At 35.0% G+C, this 26248-nt stretch overlaps 2 protein-coding genes across 2 annotated transcripts; both read right to left on the bottom strand.

Moving 5' to 3' along the window:
* Nucleotides 1-1265: 1265 nt before the first annotated feature.
* On the bottom strand, nt 1266-5453 carry LOC149078323 (transmembrane protein 170A). Its single transcript, XM_089241973.1, has 3 exons — nt 5203-5453; nt 2495-2665; nt 1266-1807 (listed from the first exon to the last, which is right to left on the bottom strand). Exons 1-3 carry the CDS (start codon nt 5255-5257, stop codon nt 1677-1679), a joined length of 357 nt encoding a protein of 118 aa, XP_089098099.1. The 5' UTR covers nt 5258-5453; the 3' UTR covers nt 1266-1676.
* Nucleotides 5454-10417: 4964 nt separating this feature from the next.
* On the bottom strand, nt 10418-26229 carry AspRS (aspartyl-tRNA synthetase). Its single transcript, XM_089241972.1, has 14 exons — nt 26068-26229; nt 24771-24864; nt 24201-24378; nt 22576-22678; nt 20291-20393; nt 19375-19449; nt 18963-19140; nt 18281-18415; nt 17136-17352; nt 14805-14925; nt 13993-14073; nt 13753-13864; nt 12764-12835; nt 10418-10691 (listed from the first exon to the last, which is right to left on the bottom strand). The coding sequence occupies exons 1-14, from the start codon at nt 26100-26102 to the stop codon at nt 10600-10602; spliced, it is 1596 nt and encodes a 531-aa protein (XP_089098098.1). The 5' UTR covers nt 26103-26229; the 3' UTR covers nt 10418-10599.
* Nucleotides 26230-26248: the final 19 nt, after the last annotated feature.

Here is a 26248-nt window from a genome sequence, read left to right as displayed (position 1 = left end):
TACATAAACATAGACGATAGTGACACCCTAATTGAAATTTTTTGAGGAAGCAAAAAAATTCAAGTGTCGTTATTTTAGAAGAAAAACAGCGTAGGTCAGAATTTTATACAGATACTCTCAAAATCTAAATACAGTATTTAGTATAATTGGAGTAATTGTTTCATCTATATTTAAATAATTTCCTTCATCTTCGATAAATTTATTTTTATTTTATTTCAATCACACACAAGGTATTTACATAATTTTATACGCATATCAATCGAACCTTTATTAAGTGTGGAAACGTGTTTAACAGGAAAAAAAATCTTGGTCCCTTGTAATTCTGTTGAAGAGACATTTTACTGTACTGAGAATATAGGTGTAAGACTACGGCCACATATGATTTTTAAAGCTGGATATAAAGCCTGTTTCCATGTAGCTTATACCCCATGGCCACACGTGCATGATTTTACTATTGAATTGCACAGAAAAGCAATCCTTGTTGCCATCACACTTTTGGCTTTACCATTATGATAGCACCTCAGAATTACCATATATACTTGTGTATAAGCCAAGTTTTTTTGTGGAAAAATTTGTTCCCAAAGTGGGGGGGTCGGCTTATACTCGGGTCAGTCTTTTATGAGAAAATATCGACCCCCGCAAACAGTAGCCATTTTTTTAACAGTGTTCTATAAACCGGCATTATTGGTATGAGATATGTTCAAACCCCACAGAACTGATAGTGAAAGCCGAGGCAAAGAAATCGAAAACATCATTGACTGGTGGTGGCTAACGTTGATTGTACAGCCTTAGACGCGAGCATTAACAAGCCTCTCAAAGATAAAGAAACTACCCAAAAAAAGTGGTGCCTTGAAGAAACTTGATATTGGCCTGGTCTGCTAATGGATACATGGGGCGTGGAATTCTATGTTTCCACCGAAACTATCATCCGATCCTTCAAAAAGTGTTGCATCAGCAATGCTATGGATGGAACTGAAGATGATATCTATCCTCTTTTAAAGTGACAATGGCGATGAAAGCCCAGATGAGGATAAAAACGAAGATGCTGCACCCCTATGATGATCTGATGGATTACGATGTGCTTGGAGACTCAGAAGAAACGAATTAAGAAGTTTGAATCATTTTCTATTGTAAATTTCCGTAAGCTGTTCATTTTGCATGAAAATATAAGAATGTTTTTTCTCTGAAATGCACGGAGTTTTAGGGGTCAGCTCATACACGGTTTTCAATTTATTGTGATTTTGGTGGTCCTGAAGTTGGGGGACACTTCACCTACCATGAACTTCACTCTATTTACTTAATTTGACTTGCACTTTTTCACTCAAACCCGTACTTCAAAAGTGACCGCCTTGTACACAGTATGATAATGAACGGAATTTGATTGAATAATCATTTAGTGCTATGGTAATTTGCTAATAAGTGTCACATAATTAACTCTTAGAAGACTTTATACATGGCAGTGTTTCACTGTTGTCACCAGATTCATCAGAAATTGAGCAACCAATCAAAGAATGGAAAAAAACTCTTGCTTGAAAGAAAATTCTGAGAAAGCTCCCCCACACACACTGAATATCTGCTAGGTAATTCATTCAAAAGGCAAAATATTCAATCGATTTCCACATATTTACATTTAATAAATAATGGCACAGTATTTACAAATAAATAAAACATGAGAATCACAATGTAGCAAGTATCCTAGTGTAAGATAAAACTGCTGCTAAGAATACTTGGCCTACTCCCCACACTAGAGCATAATCGGGCATCATCTGAAATCTCGAAGCCCTGTATACTCCAGCTATTGCAGCACCTATAAATTAAATTTTAAAAAAAAGACAGTAAAATAATCTTACACAATTTCAAATAATTGAAACTTAAGCATACATTGATATATGTTTTCAGATGATCAAATATATATCGATGTAAAACTCCAGTATCATTAATAACAGTGGTTAATCTTTGGAAGCCTGATGCTTTTTAGTTTAAAATGAGATCTATAACCACCTGTATGTAATTACAATCCAACATACATAATCATTCGCCATCCTTTACTCTGTGCAGCTTTATAACCGAGGCATTTCCAGCAACCTTTATTCTAATGAGCCGCAATGTGTGCTTGCTGCACCAAGCAAGCAAAACCGTCCATAAAAACGCTTAAAGGCTGGGTTACGATAGGGCTTGACAAATCAAAAAAATATTTGGGCGCCAGCCAAATGTCTCAGGAGCCAAGTATGGTAGTTTGCTCATGAAAAACAGTCCTAAATAATGTTTTCACTTTTCCAATGTTGGAAAATGAGCATAATGAAATCAAAAAATTTTGTGTCATCCTTGGATTCCAATTTAGCAACCCTTTTAAAAAATTTTATGTGCCAATACTAATTTTCTAATTGCCATGGTGACCTAGCGCCTGAGATTTGACCAACCCTGGGTTATGATAACTTTGCAATTTTAATTGCGAGAAATAAGAAACAAAATAATGACAAAAAAAAAAACATACTTGTTATGACACCACAGGTTATAGGAAATAATATCCCAAAGACTAGAATCGAAGCAGCAACAAAACGGCCAAGCTTGTGTTTCCACAGCATTGCAAACGCTATTGCAGCAGCTACTGTGTGCACAAATACTGACGAGAAGAGTACCCACATGAAGATTCTGTACCACATTTCTAAAAATACAGGTTTTGAAAAAATTTAAAAAAAAAGCAGAATACATGAATTTTCGGTTGAAGCTTAATTATTTCTAACACAAATCCCCAAAGCAGAATATGCCGAAATGTGCGACGTATGTCGCAGAACAATCTGGAAGAATTTTAAGAAAAGTGTAGAAAAACGCTATTCTGTATATTCGAATTTTTACCGCAGAACATTTTCAGTCACCTGAGGGCTCGTTGCAGAACATCGCAAAACATTCTGCTTTGGGAAATATAAAAATCCCGGAAAAATTTAGCTCTTTCTAATTAATTTATGAATTGTTTTCCTAATATGCATACATTCAGATATTCACTAAAATCTGGGGTTTATCATATTTTGAAACTCAAAAATGATGAAACCGATGGCCCCCATAACAAAGCTTATGACAATAGTAGTGAAGACTTGAACTCAAGGTTTGTTAAAAAGGTATCTCACCATATTTGTTCTGTGTAATTCAATAAAGCTACAGAGGCATGGTTTTTGGTGCACGTATGTATGTGATCCTAGTGCTTGAATTTTTTCCTACGTTCAGATCGTTGATGAGTGTGTAAGTGAGCGGTGTCACATTTTTGGTTTTTGACAAAATGGCAGAAAAACTCAAACAACACTACTACTTAACTACACATGTACCTTATATTGCATCTTCCTCAATGAATTTCTAGCAAATTTGTCATCATGCATTTTTTGCTTGTGAGTATTTGAAGTTTTTCATAGATGAGCATTCTTCAGTCAGACAAGAAAAGGTTTCTGACAGTAGTTGAGAAAGAAACTGTTATTTCTTACCAGAAATGTGCCACTAGTATGGTTACGAACAGTGGTCACATCAAAAATTCCTGTCAGCATTAGCTTTCCCGGAATAGGAACACAGAATCCAAATTTAATGGGTCAGTATAAATCCTGGGGCCAATAATTTCTTCGATGGCTGTAGAATTTCTCCTCGCTATGTTCCAGCTTGCTAAAAAAATAATTGCACAATTTCAGCTAAGATTCCTTAAGCAAGGTTGCACCAAATTTGGTGTTTTCAAATTTCGTCAAGGTTTTTGCCCCTTCACAACCTAAATTTTTTTTGTCCGCCAAGCATCTTCAACATCGTGAAAATCAAGGAGGCCAAAAAAAAGACAAATATGGCAATTTTTTTTTGGCAAGGTAGAACATCACAAGGAGGAATTTTGGAACCAATGAAGAAAGTGGTCACAGGATTCCCTGCCCTATTACATTTGGGCTTTGTGTTCCTATTCCAGCAAACCCAAAGCGACTTGATTTCTTGGTGTGACCACTGTTCGGAACAATGCTAGCACCATATTTTGGGCAAGAAATTATTTCTTCTGCAGATATCACACCCACTTATCTGTCAAAAATAAAAGCCGCTGTGGTGGTTGAGTGGTCACAGTGACGGACTCCCATTGCGAGAATCCGGGTTCAATCCCCACCGGTGCCACAGTGGTGGTCGACTGAAGTTGGTTTTCTGTGGTTTCCAACTTCAAGGCGCGAATGCGAGCCGATCTCCCCGTTAAAAAGTCTCGTCACAGAGAGCAACAGGCCTACAACGTTACAAATATTCAATCATCACACTTCACTCACAATTTGAAGTATAGACGGCAGCACTGAAATATCAAACACAACACTAGCTGCGCACTTAGACTGTTAGGTACACTCACTTTGTCCCAGACTTTGCCATGAAGCTGGGCTGGAAGAAATCTCGGCAATGGGATAAGTCCGGTGGCAGAGCCCCTGGCGTTCATTCATTCATGTCAAAAATAAAAGTGCTTTTTTGTCTGACTGAAGAATCCATGAAAAAATTTTAAAATTCACAAGCAAAGGATGTATATGATGACAAACAGGGCTTCGGCCTATTGCTCAATAAATTTCAATGATGACAAAAAAGGATGGCATGTTAGATTGAAAAACATTGCTATCACCAATGGAAAATCTTCAGAATCAATTAAAGCGCCGAGGTAATCTGTTGGCCACAAAAAAATAACCGCCAAATTTGGCGCAATCCCGCTCACAGAATCTTAGCCAGAATTTCGTTTTTGTCGGCAATTTTGATTTTCATAATGTTGAAGATGTTTGGCGAGCAAATAGAATTCTATGTCGCCAAGGTTGAATTTGAAATCACCAAATTTTACACAGCTCCGCTTACGGGGTATTAACCGTACTGGGGAAAAATGTAAGTGTTTTAATCTAAATAGGTCAAAACAGTGTTTCTCAAAGTATGCGTTGCGGCTCTTAGGGGCGCCACCAATTTCTGTTAGGGGCATCGCGATTAGCTGGCGACATTAATGTGCGCTTATTCATTGCTTTGAAGTGGTACTTTTTCTAGACCGACCGTTTTGGGGAGCCACGGGTCGATACAACTGTGATGAATAACTATTTAAAGCACACTTCGAATAGCACACTCTCTATTCATAATTTCTCCTTAGCACACCACGAGCTAATGGATATGCAAAATGGAAAATTAATCATATTTCACTTCGAGTCAGAAAGACATCAATACGAAATACATAATTACCCGGAAATGTTTCCAAGGGAATGTACCCATCTTTATCATAATCATCAGTGTCCATAATGAGATCAAGAGTTATTTAATGTCGAGAAATGATCGTAGGCACATGTTTTTGTCGTAAAGCTGTACTAAGAAACACTTAAAGCTGTATCAAGCTTTGCTTTATCGAAGTGATACTTCAGGTTTCATTATAAACAACAATTGTTATTTACAGACGGCTTTAGCTGTTTTGTTTTCTGTACTACACTTGACTCGGCACAAGTCGAGAGCGTGGTCTTTCCACCAGCCAAAAAAAAACCTTTCATTTTTTGTGCTTTTTTTTTTTTGCCAGATTTCAAATGTGCAGGGGGGGGGGGATACAAATCTACAATTACTGTTGCCATATTTCTGATTTGAAATGTGGGATGGGGAGTCAAAAAATCTTGAAAGAACTGTTAGCCTCTGTATTAAACAAATGGCACCACTGCAATAACTAAACATTCATCACTCTTTCAACATATTTATTTGAATTGCTTCTCTCCATGGGTTTATAAAAAATATCTTACTTTGAAACCCACCCTTTTGAATCGGAACTGTCAGGACAGCCAAGCTCATAACTCATGCCCCCCCCCCTCCATCGGCCGAGATACAGGGTTCCGGCGTTTGTGGTGGAGCGGTCTGATCTACTGTATGTGTATATATAAATAGACATCATCATGCTTCCCCAGACTTTCAAGTCTATCTCTGCCTTTGGCCTTTGCCCTCTCCCCCATCCTGTAGCAAGGCTCCTAGGCTGGGCTGACCTTTGGCGGGTCCCTAGGCCCGACTTTTTGCACAAGCATCTCTATAGTGAATATTTAGTGCAAAAAAAAGAGATAAGAATTGTGTTTGTAGTCTCCACGGGGACTCCAGCTCCGGACAAATCTTTTTTTTTACATTATAAATCCACTGTAAAGAGACCTGCACAAGATCTCAGCTTGGGGACTCAGAAAAAATCACAGGTATTTGAGATGAAAAATTCAGAATTAATGAAAAAAAATCTAGATTCGACAAAAAATTCCAGAATTGATGTGAGAGAAAAAATCTTGAAACTAATAATTCAAAATTAATGAAAAATCCCAGAATTAATGGAAATTGAAAATTAATAAGATAAAAATTTGAAAAATGTATACGATAATAGAAAAAATCTCAGAATTGAGAGAGAAATTCAGAATTAATGAGTGAAGAAATTTCTTAGAATTGATGAGTGAAGAAATTTCTTAGAATTGATGAGTGAAGAAAACTCACATAATTGATGAAAATCCAAAACTGATGAGAGAGAAAAATCTGAAAATTGAGAGAGAAAAATCTGAAAATTGAGAGAGAAAAATCTGAAAATTGAGAGAGAGATGAAAATTCAGAATTAACTAGAGCAGCGGTTCTCAACCGGTTCTCCGTGGAGCCCTTGGGGCTCCGTGTGCACTTCCCAGGGGCTCCGCGGCGACTCAAGGAAAATAAATATGCAAATTTGACAGATAAATAAAAAAGAGGCCTACGGAGCTCCGCCATAAAAATTATATACAGAAAAGGCTCCTCGAGTCAAACAGAGCTCCGATGGAAAAATTATGCACTGATCCGCGAGTCAAAAATGGTTGAGAACCGCTGGTCGAGATCGTAATCAAACACGATCCATTGAGAGTGAATGGCATTTAAATTAATTTTACAAAATTCATAAATTATTAATAATAATTAGCGCGTGGTCTACCTGCTGACACTTCATCGTGGCTGGAACCATATTGAACAGACATAAATTTTTGTCATACTTTTAAAGCTCCTCATCATCTATTTTATCAAATATGCGTTGCAATTCGATAACTTTGACCATTTTTCGAATTTTTTATTGTTTTTGTTTAATTAATGTAAATTAATAGAAGTAAAGGAATCAAGTACTGGAATTCCATGACCCCGCCCACAAGGGTGGGACTGACAGGCAGGATCGTCTTAGGAGCATCATGGGCCCCGAGCCAAGGGATTTTTTGGAGGACCTACCTGAAAAATTCTCCAAAAATTACACTACGTCTCGTTTTTCTGAGGCACCTCTTCTCTTGAGGCCCTTCGGGCACGGCCCGGGGTGGGGGAAGCATGCATTAAGACGGCACTGCATAAGGTTCGCACCAGGCGTCCTCTTTTTTCAGTTTTGAATCTGGTGACCCTATCTCAAGACCACATAATCAGTATTTTCACTTATTTGTTCGATCATCCATATTGTCCGAGTTTTTTTGTGGAAAGAAATAATTATTTTTTTCTACATAAAATCGATTGTTGCAAATTTACAAATTTTATTAGCGAAATTTTCCTCTCATAAAAAAATTTTATGCTAAAAAATAACGAACTCTCTCTCTCTCTTTTTATCATCGCACGAGTTGCCTGAAATTTCGAGATTAGATGGCAGCACCAACAGTATATAAATCAAGCCTCCATCGAGCTTATATTACTAGAACTCCTTAATACACTATTAATACGCGTATATGAAGGCGTCTTAATATTACTGGAGAGAGTATGACGTCACTTCAGCGGTCTCCGCCTTGTGGCAGTGCTGAGAACTAAGGCGACTGTAGAAGGACAGGGCCCTTATATAGTAGTTATACTGAGAACCCCTGTCTCCCAACATCTTTCGTCGTAATATCACGTGACTCGGTGAAAACAAACACGATCCCCCGTTATTTTCTTATGGCATAAATAGGAGTTTAAAACAATAAATGAAAAAATAATTTCAGCATCGATGAGATAATTCCAAAGTTAATGAAAGGAAATAATTCCAAAGTTAATGAAAGGAAATATTTCAGAGTTAATGTAAGAGATAATTTCAGCATTGATAAAAGTGATAATTCCAAAATTAATGACAGAATTAATGAATAATAAAATTTATGAAAGATAATTCCAGAATGAAGGAAAGAGATAATTCCAGAATGAAGGAAAGAGATAATTCCAAAATTAATGAAAAAGAGATAATTCGAAATTTAATGAAAGATATAATTCGAAATTTAATGAAAGAGACAATTCCAAAATTAATGAAAAAGAGATAATTACAAATTTAATGAAAGAGACAATTCCAAATTTAATGAAAGAGACAATTCCAAATTTAATGAAAGAGACAATTCCAAATTTAATGAAAGAGACAATTCCAGAATTAATGAGATATAATTTCAGCATTAATGAAAGAAATAATTTCAGCATTAATGAAAGAAATAATTTCAGCATTAATGAAAGAAATAATTTCAGCATTAATGAAAGAAATAATTTCAGCATTAATGAAAGAAATAATTTCAGCATTAATGAAAGAAATAATTTCAGCATTAATGAAAGAAATAATTTCAGCATTAATGAAAGAAATAATTTCAGCATTAATGAAAGAAATAATTTCAGCATTAATGAAAGAAACAAATCCAGAATTGATGAAAGCAATTACTCCAGAAGTAATCCAGAATTGATGAAAGCAATTACTCCAGAAGTAATCCAGAATTGATGAAAGCAATTACTCCAGAAGTAATCCAGAATTGATGAAAGCAATTACTCCAGAAGTAATCCAGAATTAACGAATGAAAATTCAAGAAATAATGAAGGAAAATTCAAGAAATAATGAAGGAAAATTCAAGAAATAATGAAGGAAAATTCAAGAAATAATGAAGGAAAATTCAAGAATTGATGAAAGAAATGATTCCAGTATTAATGAAAGAAATGATTCCAGTATTAATGAAATAAATAATTTTATCTTTTTTTCACCTTTATATGAGTTCTTTATCCTTTTTTTTAATCTTTAAAATCTAATATTTAGAGACCGAACTGTACATTTCAATGTGCAAATTGCCAGGCGGGAACTTTGTTTTCACTGACTCACGTGATTTCCTTGCATTTGATGTCGCTGCAGTCGCGCTCCCTCCAGTAATATAAGCTCGATGCAAGCCTCGGAATCTCTGTCGTCTGCTTCTCTCCACTTGTTTTGGGCGTCTCCTTGTGTCCGGAAAAAATTACTGAACTGACAGTTCGAACTTCCAGTTCTGTTTGTGAGCTAAGCTTCTACGGAACCGGACAAACCGTCTGTCGTCTGCTCATTGAGAGGTTCTTCGTTTTGGACGTCTCCTTATGCTCAAATAAAATAACCGAACTTTCAGTTTGAATTTCCAGTTCAGTTTATGAGCTTTGTTTGTAAGGAACTAAGCGGAATAAAAAATACGTTTTTTTTTACTTTGAACTTCATCATCACCACATGAGTCGCTTTTAAATTTGAGATTAGATGGCAGCACATTACTATAAAGTAGAGTGTGGAAAAATTCACTTTTTACGATCTTACCTGTCGTCTGCTTGTGTGGAGGTCCTTTGTTGGATGGCCCGAAGGCATAAAGCGCTGTATAATTGAAGAAGAAGAGGTCCTTTGTTTTGGATGTCTCCTTGGGTCATGAAAAAATTACTGAACTGGAAGTTTGATCTTTCAGGTCAGTTTATAAGGAGCAAAGCTGAATGAAGAATTTAGTTTTTTTATACCTGAGCTTCGTCATCACCACATAAGGCACTTCTGATTTTCAAAGTACCAACAATATTTTTAAAAATGAATGTCTTAAAGTATTCTAGAGCAGTGGTTCTCAACCGGTGCTCCGTGTGCACTTCCCAGGGGCTCCGCGGCCACTCGAGAATAATAAAATAAATCAATAAATTCGATAAACAAACAAAAAAGAGGCCTGAAGGGTACCGCGATATAAATGATATACTAAAAAGGGCTCTTCGAGGTAAACAAGGCTCCGCCAGAGAAATTATTCACTGAAAAGGGCTCCGCGAGTCAGAAAAGGTTGAGAACAGCTGAACTAGAGAAATAATTCCAGAATCAATGAAAACCCCAGAATCAAATCAGTTGTAGCTCAGACATCTTGTTTACTATATACAAAAGAAAAAAATGTATTTTTTCTCACTCTTCTTTTATCATAAGTGCAAGGTCCCTAAACTGCAGGGGCCTGGTGCGATTGCACCTGTCGCACATCCATAAAGCACGGATCTGCATTCAACAGATACATAGACAGTTTAATGTCATCCTTTGCTGTCCCTCTGCCCCATAAGTTTTTCAGCAGCATTACTTTCAAAAGCATCCTTGTTGCAAGAAATTTGACTTCAACAATAATTTTCTCAAAACCAGAGTTATGGATGAACAAGGTTCTTCTGCAATATTCATTTCTTACAATGTGTATGCTGAAGAAAAAAATTACTAAATATAAAAATTTCAAATTTTCTATTTAATGTATATAAATCCATACAAGGAATTTGTTTTCCTGAGCACACATGCTACATATTTGAAGATATCAGTGTCTATAAATATTTTTTTTTTGTTCCAAATTCATTCTATAAAAAGTTGGCAAAACAGAAGTTTTAGAGATCAGCAACCGTTAGTCCGCTTCTTTATGGTGTGAGACGTTTAGGATCACGTGGGAACATGGATGTCTTTCTGATGTTGTCCAGACCCAAGTATAACATTGTAACTCTCTCCAACCCTGAAAATTAAAAGAAAAAAAAAAACGAATTTTCAAATGAATTCACTTCTTTTTTTCTTAATATTGATAAAAATAATTAAAAAAAACTTTCACATGCATAAAAATATTTTATTATACTTTCTCTGTCATAATCTGAAATATGTTGCAAGACTATATTCAACTCAACTTTGGATTCTGACACTGGAACCTGTTCAGATTACCAAGACTCATCTTATAAAAAGGAATTTTTTAAATGTTAAATTGATGTAGACAGAACCAATAATTCTATTTTTCAATGACAGACAGCGGGTAAACTTGGTAATATCATACATGTAGATGGAATTTCTCAAAAATATTGAACATTCAGTATGCAAGTAAAAACGTGCATGTGCTAACTTAACGTAAGGGCACAGGTCAGGAACTCTGGGTGAGCGAGGTAACATGACCTAAGGTGATAACCTGACATTCCAATTTACATCAGTTGAGGCTGTTTTGAAGAAACTTTAGTTCATTGTTTTAACCAGGATTCCATGACGTTTGTAGATGGTTCTGCACATAGGCAGGGATCTGCCCAGCTGAAATTTGGGTTTGTTTCTCTGATCCTTCACAAAAATTGAAATATAAAAACAGACCCTTCATAAGATAAAAATTAAGGATTTCATTTCTTTTATGACAAATTAACTAGATTGTCTTACTTTATCCAAAATCACTTATTTTTCACTAAATTAATGACCATTTTCACAGAAATAAGGAAAACAACTTTCACTGAAACAGGACTATACAGTCTGGTCATACCTCTGATACGATGCCCTTTTTTTCCAGTCATTTGTATTTTGTTTTTTTTTACAGGGTTCAAATCATCAAGGTTCTAGCATATATTTATTTTTTTCTTTATTTCATGGATAAATCAGTACCATCTCAGTCAAATTTCTATAAGTCTAACTTTCAGTACCTCAAAAACAGTTTACCGAAAATTCACAGCTAGGAAAATTCACCAACCAACAATTCATCAATGGGAAATTTACAGACAACATTTCAACACGAGTAAGTGAGGAATGGCTGAATGAGCAACCTAGAGATAGAGGAAGTGACCTAGTGAGTGAGTGTTCATAGTGAATATGTGACTACTACACAGTGGTAGACTGAGGAGTGACCTAATGAGTAAGTGATGACCTGGTGATTGAGCAACCTAGTCAGGAAGTAACAAAGTGAGTAAACTAGTGAGTGAGTGATCTTGACAGTAAATGAGCAACCTAGTGAGTGAGTGATCTTGAGAGTAAATGAGCAACCTAGAGATCAAGTGAGCAACCTAGAGATCAAGTGAGTGACTGACCTGAGAAAGTGATCAAATGACATGGTGAGCAAAATTGTTGAGTGAGTGACCTACAGACTAAGTGATAGAATGTGCGTTACCTAGTGATTTTCTGTGTGACTTAGTGAGTGAGTGGGAACGAAAGCAAGCTAGTTGTAGTGACAGGCCATGCAGTCTCCTTTAATTTTACATCCAGCAAGTTGGACTAAATAAAGCAGTTGCTCCCAAATTTTTAGCTCTCTCTTGCCCTGTTGGTGTTATGTTTGAGACTTTAGCGGCATGACAAATGTGTTGCTCATTTGCTCACTCGATCATTCATTTGTTCACTCTCACTTGCACAATTGATCATGTATTCACTCGTTCACTTGCTCACTCGATCATTCACTCATATCGAACTGTAGTCTGTGAATTTTTCATGAATTTTAAGTGAATAGTTGGTTAGTGAATCTTCCTAGCAGTGTATAGAGTTCTTTTTCCTTCTTTTTTAAAAATTTATTCAGAAATTGTTTTGCAGCTGCACTGATTGTTGTATTATGTGCAACATAGTGTTTTTGGTGTATTCTGCTTTGGGAGCCATGAAGTATTTTTAATTTATATATTTTTTACAAATCAAATAACTCAAAAAAATATAGATTCCTGAAAACACTTTGAAGTATTGAGGTTCAACTGTACATCATTAAGATTGATTCTGTACCACCAGATTCATACGTGCCTCATTTACATTAATAAATAATAACTAGATAACACAATGTAGAAAATAATTTGTAACAAAAACTATTACCTATTCCTCCACCAGCATGTGGTGGTGCACCGTATCTGAAGGATTCTATGTAGCTCTTTATCTTTTCTATGTCTAAGAGATGAGGGTAAAAATTATTAATAACACTTGAGTACTGTTACTCAACAAACTATTACTTGAACAAATATGTTAATATATACAAGTTATGAATATGTGTCAAAATTTTAATTTTTTTAAATGAAAGCAACATTCGAATGAAATTCAATGAACATTCTTATCAGATAAGACCTGGAAATTGATTACTTTTAATTGCCTCTATGGATGGAGGCTAACACTATAACCTCCAACACACGAGACTGCAAAGCTTTTTTTTGAAGACACTGGCGCCTAAGAGAGAAGTTGCATTTACGGTTGTGCATATAAAAAATGCAATTACATTGCAAACTATCATTTGGTGGTCAACTACCACCATCTATATGACAAATTTAATATGAAAAATAGAAGAGATATGGGTAAAACAGTATGTGACAGAGAAATGAGATTGTTCGTATGCTCAACAGGCAAATCAGTAAGCGCTTGAAAATAGCACCCGTACGGTGCAAGCGTAAAGCAGGCAAAAGATTAATGACTCTTTCGTTGTTGGAAGACACACTGCAATGAAATCAAACATTTTGTAAGTCATCCCTACTAATTAAAAATGTGGGAAAGTTTAGGTGCCAATACCACTTTTGCGATCTTTTAGTGTTTAAGCCCTGCCTTTAGGCACATAAAGGTTTGGATCCCCTGTATGCTATCATTCATAAGTCATTCACTGATATTCACAATCGGAATGGCTGACACTCATCTGTTTTTGAAACATCACAGACCAGCTTAAAAGAGACCTTCCAACACAATTCACTCTTTATGATGTTGAGTGCAATCCAGAAAGAAAAATTATTTATATTTATATTTAAATTTAGTGATCATTATGTGTGATTTTTGAATTCCATCAAAATTTCAACTTGAAAGTAAAAAAACTCTCTTATACTTACTGATGCCATGCTCTGTTGCTCTTAATGTCAAAAAGTCTGGATCATGAATCCTCTGGCTTCCACTTATGATCTCTTCCCCTCTCATGAACATATCATAAGAATTTGATAATTTCTGAAAATATTACAAAACGACTTTATTTAAAATCATCATCAACAAACCAAGCACCATCAGAAAGAAATTTTAGAAAAACTGGTTAAAAAATCATTATGTATTTTTCGAACTTTAAAATCATAACTTACTGAATTATTTGGATCAGGCATAGTGTAAAATGGTCGAACTTTTAGTGGATATTTGTCGAGTATGTAGAAATCAGTATCATACTGAAAAGATAAATAAAAGACCCATCAACAATACAGGACAAAGTTAATGTATAAAATAATTTCTAAGCAGTAAGTAACTGATGATTTAATAACTCCACGTACACTAAATATATACTTCATGATTTTACTAACAACAAATTCAATAAGTGAGTATGATTTACCAAGAACAAAATGGAATAGCAACTATTTTTTCATTATTTAATATTGATTTAAGAAGTACAGAAACCTAATATGCTACTAATTAAGATCAAATGCTAGAATTTTAATCATATTAAGATTAACCCTTACAGCGGCGACGCAGAGATACCTGAGGTGCTTAAAACTCTATCAAAACGCCAACCCCTAACCCAAATGCTGCTGTAATTTTTCCTTCTCCTGATAACGTTTTCCTCATTTCCCCAGTGGACAGAGTCAGCTTCCGTTTAAAGTGTTATAACATAAGGGGAGAGAGACTATGTTTTTCTTTTTTCCTGTGAGCCAGTATAGTATTACTACATGCAGCATAAATAGCAAATGATCGTTTTTTTCTTCTTTCTTGTTTTAAAATTTTTTTTGTGTTGGGGGGGGGGGGGAAAGAGGAGGAGTCTTTATCAGCTCGTGCAACCGAAAAAAAAAAAATTCTTGAAAATAGGTGGCAATTTCTAGAAATTTAGTGATTTCCAAGTGGCAGTTATAATGCAGATTAGGAAAATTTTAAAAACTGCTTAAAGGGTTAAACATCACCATATTACCTTTGCTCTGACTATCTTTCCAAGTAGCTTTTCATTAGGAGTACTGAGATCATCTTCATCATCCATTTCAACACCAGCTTCACGTAGCAGAGCCAAACCTTCAGAATAGTTGAGCCGTAAACTAAACATTTCGATATAAAAAAAATAAATACAAAACACATTAAAAAAGGTCAATATGAGTAAGTGAGTCTCACAGAATGTACACAATCCATATAGGCTAAAAGAAGCACCTGGATTAACTGGGCATGGGGTTAAGAATCTCTTAGAGATGATTCCCAAAAATTAAAAAAAAAAAAAAAAAAACAGCCTGTAAATTATAGGTAAATTTATTCTGCCTGAAATGGTAGCTATGGTAGCTTTACCAGCTAGCTCTATTGCACTCAAATCCCTTCTGAAATTTGTCAAAAAAACCAGAATGTGTTGACTTGCTATGAATGAATCATTACTATCAGTTTCATTGAACGTTTTCTTTCTTATGAAACCAGAGGACTCTGGACAGGAACTCTTTGGATCATTTTAGCATCTGAACTGAACAAAAACAGCTTTGCTAAGCTCATCAAATCTAGCTTTTTTAAATATGTACTTTCTTCTTAAAGCGTTTTTTAGTCTATCAGGGGAAAAGTTTTCAGTTTTCTTTGGTTTTTTTTTGTTTTCACCAGCTTACTCTGGCCACATGCCTCTGTGAATTAAAGTTCTACTGTACTAAGCAACAAAAGTGAATTTTTTCCTTCTATGAGTTTTGAAGTACACTAGAACTAGGATCCAGATTATTAAAGCTAATGTGGACCAGACCTAACTTGGATAACTGAAATCACGGATAATCTGGACCTTACAGAAATTTGACGTTAAATGAAACATATAAAGTCAGAAATTAAGTTTACACAAAAGCTATATGTAATTACTGTATAGTGAAATAAAAAATGATAAAATTAAAAATTATAGTAACATTACATGAAATACTGCAATGTATTTACATTTTACAACATTTCGAGGATTACACACAGTGATTTGAAATATAGTCTTTCAATGCTTCCTGTCTTTGAGCACTAAAATGCTTTAGTGTGCACCAGGGTGCGCACAAGAAATAGGCTTAAAATTTTTATCTAGTCAAGAATGTTCTAAATTTATATTTTTCTAATTGACTTCCGCAAAAAAAAAAAAAATTAAATTCTCATCACCCCATCCCTCAGCCAAGGCAACCCATAATATCTCATGTTGTATCTGTAGCTTCTACCGCCATTCTGATCTCGTAAAGGGTGATATCCCCCTTTTTAAAAATGAAATCTTTACCACCCATGGAGCTCTTTAAAGCACTGCAGCATTCTCTGAAGGAGTTAGCTGCAATGCTAGGTCATTTCACTGCACAAAAATTTTAAAATAAATTCATGAAAACAACCTCAGATAACCAAAAATGCAGTCAATCGAAACTTTAATGATCAGGAAACACTTCATAAGGAAAAATGCCAAAATGTTAACAAGTTGTAACATTCAAAACTTCATTTTTAATTAATAGAAGTTCTATATTTTTTCATAAATGTGAAAAAACAACTTTTTCTTATGAATTAACTGACTTATGACTGGAGAAACTCATTGTGATTTAAGCGCATTGTCCCATGGGAACTGGTGGTGGTGCCTCCGGAGATTTATTGAATATTAAAATCACATCGCCGGCCATCACTGGCAGCAAACACAAATTTTTATACATAGGCAAGCACATCGCAGTGAGTTTTCCAGCTAATTAAATCAAAATAAAATGTACCAAATAAAACCAATCACATGTATAAAATCAGTAATAAATCAATAAAAATTGGCAGTAAATCAGTAGTAAATCAATAAATAACTTCAGAGTTCAGTTCATATTGTCACAATAGGTAAAGTTCTTGACAATGTACCAATAAAGAGTTCCCACCAGTCACATTTTTCGCACAAGTGTTAACTGGAAGAGGATTGTCTTTGTTGTATGTGCAGCGACCTGCAGATATAAGGTGAACTCAAAGATACCATGTTCATGATCTGAGCTGCTGACCATTATACCAAAGGATCTTTATTGACCTCAATGGAACACATCAATTGTTGAAATTACCAGAAGCATGAACGTGCAAATTTCCAAAACGTGAGAAATTACGTTTGAATACTTACTCTATCCATGTTACACTACGAGTGTCATTTCCATAAAATACTTTGTAACACGTGTTTAAATAGAGGTAAAATATTCATGTTTCTGACAAAATTTAGATAGCAAAATAAGGGATTCAACCAGCTGATAAACTCAAAAAGTGACAACTTGCACATTCACGCTTCTGGAATGAAGAGGATGATATATTATCTTACCTGGGTTCCAAGAACTTGAAAGGTTCTGATGGATACTGTTTCTGAATGGTTCCAATTTCTTCAGCAAACCTATCTCTCAACCCTTTGAAAATTTCAATGAAGACTTCCCCTATTACATCGACAACTTCATGGTAATGATAGCTGAAAGCCATTTCCAAGTCCAGACCAACAAATTCGCATAAATGCCTGTGCGTATTCGAATCTTCAGCTCTGAAAACTGAAAAATTCAAAGCAATTATCAAATTTCAACTGGTATTCATTCAGGATGTATTGAGAGTTACAATACACTACTACTACTAAATCACACATGCATCTTGTTCACATTCTTCTGCGGCACTTCTAACAAATTAGTACATATGGAATGTGTGCAAAACAAAAGTGAAGTTTGTTTCGGTGTACTGCTGTCATCTACCATCAATGTTCTAACTATGAGTGAAGTGTAATGATTGAATAATTGTACCATTGTAGGCCTGTTGCTCTCTGTGGTGAAACTTTTTTAAGGGGGAGATTGGTTCACATTTGTTGCCTTAAAGTTGGGAACCCCAATGAAAACCAACTTCAGCTGACGACCACTGTGGCAAACTATGGGGGCTCAAACCCAGGTCCTTGCGATGTGAGTCCATCACTATGACTACTTAACCACCACAGCACCACTACTATAGATCATAGTTGCAATTACTAGCAGTGCTGCTCATGGCCCCCCACAAGGGGGGGGGGCGACAAGGCTCCAGCCCTGGGGCCCGGGGTGATTTTAATCATTTTTTTGTTTTTCACGTTATAAATTCATCATAAAGGGGCCCTGTGAAAGTCTGGTCGGGGGGGGGGGGTGTAAAAGATTTCAGCCTAGGGGCCCTGCTTCAGGATGTGGGGGCCATGGTGCTGCTGCTACCCAGGAACCAAGTACCTCAAATTACAAGGGAAAAAATATTTAAAAATGCTTTTACTCTCAACTTATGGAAAAAAAGCTCATTCAGCATGCAAAAGTATTGGTATTTTGAGCTGGCCATTGCCATGTAATGTAAATTCACTACTTTTTTGCTACAAAAGACGTGTGTGTCAAAACAAAGTATTAAAAAAGATGTTCAAACATCAGTGATTTACTCCAAAATTGCCAAAATATTATGAAATGAAAATGATTATTTCACCTGCACCAATTGTAAACACCTTGTCAAAATCAGCAGCAACAGCCATTTGCTTGTACAGTTGTGGAGATTGTGCAAGATAAGCGTTCCCTTTGAAATAAGTTACAGCAAATACATTGGCACCTCCTTCACTTGCAGCTGAAAAAGCATTTTTATTACTAAAAACAGCAAAAAACTTCATACAAACTTAGAAAAAAGAAAAATTTCTATGTATGGGAAATAATTTAGATTATAGTTTCATCAATAAAAAGCTAAAAAGAATGAGAAAGTATTTTGACACACAAGCTAACAGTGATTACTGATAGAGAGCAGTCTTTATTTATTATTATGATCAGGCAATTTATTTTCTGAAATTTTTTTTTCAAGTTTTCTGCAATTAAAGTTCCATGAAAATGCTAATTGGGGGAAGTTTTATATTGCAGAAATCGTTCTGGAACTAGTGAGTGCAATCAGATTTTACTCAAGACACCATCCTGATTGGTATACCTAACCTAATATACAAAAGTTGAAGAAAAAAAATTTTACTAACCATCTACACAGTTTATTGGGCAACATTTTGCAACTGCAGTGGTTAAAGTGATGCAAAACGCTTAATGCAACACTTCTTCTAGAAATTACAGTGACATAATAAATGTACTGTACATAAATACATATACTCTTTTCTTGTTATAGTATAATGCATTACCTGAAATTATTTTGGGTGTATGAATCTCAACAAAACCTCTTTTAGACAAAGACTGTCTGAACAAGTCACAGACACCACCCTGTACACGATATATAGCATGATTAGCAGGAGTTCGTAAGTCTAAAATTCTATTGTCCAAACGGGTGTCTTGATTGACATGGATGTTCAAACCTTCTTCCTGAAATGGAACAAAACAAAATTTCATGCTTCTCTGAAGAGCCGATGCATATTTCATATATTTGCATGAAAAATTCTCACCGGTGATTGTAATGCTATATTTTGTGGGAATCAGGGAGAGAAACTTTTATTTCAACATGTTTCACTACGTGTAAGCAATGTTATTCACGCACCATAACTTTTTAATGACATTAATAATAAGAATGACATTAATTCATCAAATTATTTCACTCACATTTTCAACATCAGGCCTTGAAGCATCTTCTATCTGCAGAGGTAATCTTGCATCTGCTGCACTTACAACAAACACCTAAAAAAAATGATTGCTTAAAAAAAGTAACAAATAAAAGTGGCAACCAACTCAAAATATATTTCTATTCATAAATGCAAACAGTAGTCAATAGCTGGTTAAACATCCTATACAATAAAAATTTGAACCTAAACAATGAAAACTCAAAAGAATCAGATGAGGAGTACATATGAAAAAATTTGAATATCAATTGGATTTTTCCAAATCCTAAAACCAGGGTAAACACTAATATAAAAATAAAGTATTCTCCTGTTCATGATCCATGTCAGAGTAAAATTAGCAGATCCAAACTTCACTACTTCTAGAGGAAGCAAAAACATCATCCATACAAGTATTTCTGGTAGAAATCTATCACCATTAATGAAATCTTGCCATATTTATATGCAATCTTTTGACCCAATGTGTCGGTCAAACCAAGAAAAAACCTGGTCCATCACCATGGACAATTTACTAAAGAATTAGTTGTGCTGGAGGTATCTAGAGCTGAGCGGAAATTTTAGTGATGTCATCTATTTTTTTAACTATGAGTGAAGTGTGGTGATTGAATATTAGTACTGTTGCAGGTCCGTTGCTTTCTGCGGTGAGACTGTTTAATGGGGAGATCGGCTCGCATTCACACTTTGAAGTTGGGAGAGAACCACAGAAAACTAACTTCAGCTGACCACTGCAGTGTTGCTGATGAGATTCAAACCAGAGTATCCGCAATACCAGTCCCTCACTATGACCACATGACTGCACAGTGGCAAGTACGATTAATCTGATATATTTTATTTTAACCACTCTTAAGAAAAACTTTTCTGTTACAAATCAATTTCTTTTCATATTAGTTTGAAGTAATCACCTGTGTGACATGCAGTTCAACATTTTGCTGCGTGCAGCTTTCGATTTTCTGCGGGACAGAGCGAACGTATCCTTCAACATCCACTATAGATTCTTTTGTGATACTGCAAGAAAAAGTATGCACACTAAACTTACATAGACTATACCAAACTTTTTTCGGAATGTATGCTAGAATATTTTTTGTATATTTTGAATAAAAATTTCCTTTCCTTGAACAAAAATTTTTTTTAGTAAAAGCTCTCTTAAGAAGCCCCTCCTTTAACTAAATCCTTTCCTAAACCGGTCATAAAAAATTCTGTTCCATATTTTGTATCATAAGTGGTCTAATTTACATAAGGTCCGGATGACTTCATGAAACATAATATTCTAGTTTTTATAAATGCAACTACTACTTTATGCTACTCCTCAATAAATTATGAATTTCAATAAATTCATTACACCTGTACAATAATTATTTTGCACCAATTCAATTTCCCTCATTAAATTAAATTTTCTGGTTATAAAGTGACATGAACAAAAAAACATACTAAAAAAGGTAAATTTGCTTTCCCTGAAGTTAATTATACTAGTCCCATGTATTCCAACTATCATTCATGGCATAAGCGTTTAGATTTAGATATTAGCATTAAATTTTGTTCAATACTGATTATTTATTCATCAATACACCCAGAAACAAAAACTTCAAATTTTCACAAAACACATACTAGGAGATGAAGTTTTGCAATCTTATGACAGTGACTGAAGTACTCAGGGAAACAATGAAATAGTGTCTCACATGAAAATATAAAATTCTGAATAATTTTGACCTATTAAACATAAATATCACAACAAAAAAGTTTTGTTGCTTCTTGTTTTTGAGATATTACCCTGTTAACAGTTATAAAGTGCTATTATATGATGAGAAAGTGGGAAGGATTATAGAACAACGTTACCAGGGAAAATTGTCAACCTCGATGCTGTCTGACTAATGTTGGAAAATTGTAAGAGATACTCCTTATGTCCAGTATAAGCGCAATGCAAAATGAAGTATGTGTCAGATGCCGATAAATAAACTATTATGCTGTAATACATTTGGGTTTCTATGTATTTTTGCTGCATTTCTACATATTTGTGCTGTAACATTTTGCAGACTACACTTCAGAGGAACATAGACTTGGTGGGGGGGGGGGGGGGTGCAGAGAAGAGGCCTTGCGCGCTCTTGTTGGTGCACTAGGTTTGAGCTATGAAGAGGGACTCTGAGATATGCGAGTGTATTTTTGAATGTTTACATTGTACGAACGAAGACGTTTGGGTGATATGTGATTAAGTTTCCAAAATTTTCAACAAAATAGATAGGATGGAGCATGATCAATTGAGTGTTTGGGCAAGAGGACACTAGTATTGAAAGTGAAGAATGTTCGTCCAAGGGTTACTGAGGTTGTGAGCAGTAGCTTCTTCACGGTAATAATTTTTGATATAGTTTAGATATCCATTCGACATCCATATTTTTTACGAGCATTATTTTTCAGCTACCTCATTGGGCATTTTGTCTGTTGTGGCTTTTGTATTTAATTAGTAGTTATATAACAACTTCAGGTTGTGGTTTCACAGGGAATTTTTCTCCAAGAAGATTGTGAACAAATGGAATAGCTTGCTCCCATTCATGACCGTGCACAGAATTTTTTTCAGGGTTGGGGGGGGGGGGTCAAGTTTTTCCTGCAAAATAACACTATAATCTTGGGGGGAAAGTTTAAAACCCCAAAACAAAACTCCTTTGCGTATGCCAATGCTTCCGGGAGTCATGAATTCATTTCCCATTGACAAGTTTAAAAAAATATATATTTATAATAACGGGGTAAATTGAGAATTTATTCAACTCAGATAATACAACAATAATTTCTTATGGACAATGTATTTTATCTTATCACAATCATTAGTTTTATTCTATTGTGCATTAGTTTTCAATGATAATAACTCATTTTGGGTTGCTGTATTTTAGTTATATTTAATATCTATATTGTTTATGGGCATCTTTTCTCAGGCATCTCGTTAGGCATTTTGCCTGTTGTATTTGCATAAATTCATGTTCAGTATGCTCAATTACATAAGAAATTACTATTTTCATTTTGAAAGCATATTCTCCATAAAACATATGCTTTGTGGTTTGACGGGTCATGCATCTGTATTGATATACATGAAAGGGGAGAGGGAAGAACAACAAACCACGAAAAACTAACATACAAATTTTAACATACAAAATATATTTTTAAAAAAAATCATAAAATGGTCATTTTTAAGCTAACTCACTTTGCAACAAACTTCACCATCTGTTTACTACATGTCTCAGATACACACAGGAGGCACTGTATGGTGTGTTGACTTTGTCGCAGCACAAAGAAACATTGCTTGCCTGAAAATATTTGAATGATTCACAACAAATCCAGAGAACATATATAAATTAACAGGAATCACAATTAACTATCATGAAAACAGTGATGAAACACATTGAAGATTTCATGTATTAACTTTTTATTTAAACGGTACGTGTTTATAATAAATGTTTTACTTTGCAGTGGAAACTTTCAATGGATACTATAGGGACTGACATTGATTTACTCCTTTTAAATGTTAATTTTTATAATGTTTAGCTTTTTAACAAAATTGGACTGTAGAACATTCTACTTCTCTTGGGAAAAAGATCTATTTTTGTTATAGAGAAAAATGTAGAATACTCTATAGTTGTTAACACATTGCTTTGTGGCTCAACCCCGCCCCTTTTTGCATGGAAATGTACAAAATCCATGTTTTTTGGTTACAAAAGTTGTGTTTAACCTTGTTACTTGATACTGGAGAATTTTGTATTTAGATCACATACATTATCATTTCCTAACACAATTTTATTTTCTATTTTCATTGCAACTGCTTACAAAATGAATAACACAGGATGGTTATAACTGAACTGACACTAATCAGACCAATGTAGCACCTGTTCTGGTGGATAAATTTCATCGAAACTGTGTGTGGGTAATATGGACCATGGAGAAGAAGAAAAATAGTTCAATTTTGGACCACTGGGTAAAAAAGTAACGCTTTTTTACTGCTGTTTTCTTTTTCCCATGGTACATATAATGTGTTTCAACCAAATACATCCACCAGAACAAGCCCTACTTAGGCCTGAGTAGTGTCAGTTTAATTATAACTTTCCTGTAATTTTCTATTTCACATCCAAATACAAGTTTTCCTAAGAGCTTTTGTTTTTCAAACATTGTACATAACAAACTTCGACTGTATACGTGAATTCAAAAATACAGAACATTTTTTTGATCAAAAGAAAGGAAGCGTAAAATTTATAAATGAACACAAACTAGTCTTCTGGTCATGAACAATGTCATTTTTTTTTGAGAATTTACTTTCCATTTACACCTTCTGATTTTGTGAAATAATTATGTTTGTACCAGTTCATAAAAAGGAGCATAGACTGCAATATATACAAAAGAATATAACTCCTTTTTTAAAGCAGATGATATTTCATAGAGATAAACTACAATTCTTTTCATTTCTTTAAATTTTAATTTTCGACATACTGAGATTAAACACTAGTTTTGTGAAACATATTTATCATCCAGAGGCTATGATGATAGTGAATAATTAATGATGGAATGTATCATAATACATAAGGGGCCATTCAAGTATTACGTAAGCAGATTTTTAGCCATTTTTGACCCCCTCTTGTCAGCAAACCACTGACCCTCCCCCCCCCTTTGTCAGCAGCTTAGAATATTTCATATCTTCAAAAAGGGTGGTTGATGACGTAAGCAACCTTCAAACCGCCCCCTCCTCTCCCCTTGTCATCAAAAGTAAGCAAATCTGAAACACCCCCCCCCCCTTGACGCTGACGTAATACTTGAATGACCCCTAATACTAAATTGTACCTTTTGCTCGACTGGTGTGCAGGCGTCCTCTCAGCCATATTTTATGTTCCAGAGCTTCATTCATCAGTGAAACACATTCTAATTTTCTGGAGAGCTTCTCAGTAGACTGTATCATAGGCAATTTACCATACATTTCCTTGGAGCAATCGTCAGTTGAAGCATCATCCAATGTAGCATTCTGAAAAATTTATATCAAATGATCAATGAAAAATGCATTCTAACAGTTTGTTTCATAAAACATAGAAATAAATTTTGATTCAGTTAGAAAAATAACATTATCCACCTTGTTACCAATATGTTGATTGACAAATTAAAAAAAAAGAAAAAAAGAGGTACGAGGCAAAAAAATGTTCAGGAGATAAAATTTTGTTGTTTCGAGAAAGAAATGATCCAAAATATTCTTTTCTGGGACTTAGTGTTATATTTACCCCAGCAAAAGCTCTAACATAAATCCAGAAAATTTCATGTTATCCTCAAACTTTAATTTAGACTTTAGATGACTCAGACCCTAATTACACATAAAAATTCACTGGGAATCCTGCATTAAGACAAAAAAAAGTTTCATTTTACCAATTCTTCCTGCTTGGCTTTCTTCTTTGATGCCTTCTCTTCTTTCTTTGCTTGTTTCTTCAGCGACTTTTTTGATACCGCACCTTCGGGTTGCCTATCATTACAAGAATGAATAATCATGTCTTAGTGCTTATTCTTAAGTTCAAACTTATGCCCACTTTAATGCATAAATAGTAGTAAAATCATTTTTATGAAAAAGAGCCGACATTTATTCCACGTACGACTAGTGCTGGTCAAAATGATCAGAGGTTAATTTTCACTATAAAAATTTTGATTTTCATATATCACCCAAGGAAAAAAATTGAAAAATTCATGAGCAAAAGAAAGCATGATGACAAACACAGGGGTTCGGTCTACATTGCTCAATGATGACGAACGACAGACACAATGATGAGACCTAAAGGCGTGACATACATTAGCATGCCAACCTTGATCCCTTTTTAGTGATGTGTTGTTGATTATTTTCTCCTTTGGCAAGAAAGATGTCAGAAAGCATGACTCCATTTCGCTCTTGGCGACTTCTCATCATGCTTTCAGACGTTTTTCCCGCTAATGAAAATAATCTCCAACACATGACCAAAAGGGATTATACTACAGCTTTCCCGCATTGCTATATGAGTGTGCATTATTTTGTGTGAGCGAAACTCATACATTCAACTTCATGATTGCATCATCATGCAAGAGACATAGATGTAAGATAGCAAAATGTGTATTATTGTCATTCTACTAAAAGGCCTGAAAATTCTACTGAACTAAAGCAATGATCAAATAAAATGATTCATGTATTAAACTTCATGATTTCAATTAGGGGCCATTCAAGTATTACGTAAACAGATTTTCAGCCATTTTGGGCCCCCCCCCTCCCAGCAAAATTTTGTCAGCAGCTTAGAATATTTCATATCTCCAAAAAGGGGTGGTTGATGACGTAAGCAACCTTCAAACCCCCCCCCCCTTCCTTGTCATCAAAATTTAGCAAATCCGAAATCCCCCCTACCCCCTCGATGCTGACGTATACTTGAATGACCCCCTTATCAAGATTCTTTAACGCGGACCGAGTGCAACATGCAATATCATTGCATCATTTCTCAGCTATTCTGTACTGGTGACTTCAACAACAGAAATCAAAACAATAAACAACTTACTGCTATGCTTAAATGATAAAACATAGTTAAATAATATTTTCGTGTGATATTTACACAATAAATATGGATTTCGTAAGTACCAAGATTAGTGCAATTTTAAGTTAGCTATAAATAGCAATACTAAGTAAATAGAAGATATGATGGAAAATGCAAACCCGCTTTGTTCTGGTTCTGTTTCATTGGCCATCATATGGTTTCTTTCAGAGTAAAATCATAAAGAAACAAAATTTTGAGGTTTTAAAACTCCAATGGACCCAACAGTGGTGGCAAAGTGACCCGTAAACACATCAAACACGTGTAAACAAGCCGATTTTCTTCTGTTGATCACTGCTGGGT

Source organism: Pholcus phalangioides, unplaced genomic scaffold (assembly GCF_987345545.1).
Source record: "Pholcus phalangioides strain wild (caught in Gottingen) unplaced genomic scaffold, Ppha-v1.0 ptg000014l_1, whole genome shotgun sequence".
Classification (NCBI taxonomy): domain Eukaryota; kingdom Metazoa; phylum Arthropoda; class Arachnida; order Araneae; family Pholcidae; genus Pholcus; species Pholcus phalangioides.
Note: the sequence above shows the minus strand (reverse complement) of the source record. Positions and strands in the feature narration are given on the sequence as shown.

What these genes read in the sequence shown, in the direction of transcription:
- AspRS (XM_089241972.1), bottom strand. Translation starts at nt 26,102, where the DNA reads ATGATGGCCAATGAAACAGAACCAGAACAAAGCGG. An exon ending in GGTGTTTACAATTGGTGCAG is followed by an intron (nt 17,353 to 18,280) that starts GTGAAATAATCA and finishes TGAATTTTTCAG; the next exon opens with TTTTCAGAGCTGAAGATTCG. An exon ending in ACATGCTGGTGGAGGAATAG is followed by an intron (nt 10,692 to 12,763) that starts GTAATAGTTTTT and finishes TTTAATTTTCAG; the next exon opens with GGTTGGAGAGAGTTACAATG.
- LOC149078323 (XM_089241973.1), bottom strand. Translation starts at nt 5,257, where the DNA reads ATGGACACTGATGATTATGATAAAGATGGGTACATTCCCTTGGAAACA. An exon ending in TCCCTTGGAAACATTTCCGG is followed by an intron (nt 2,666 to 5,202) that starts GTAATTATGTAT and finishes CTGTATTTTTAG; the next exon opens with AAATGTGGTACAGAATCTTC. An exon ending in AACCTGTGGTGTCATAACAA is followed by an intron (nt 1,808 to 2,494) that starts GTATGTTTTTTT and finishes TTTAATTTATAG; the next exon opens with GTGCTGCAATAGCTGGAGTA.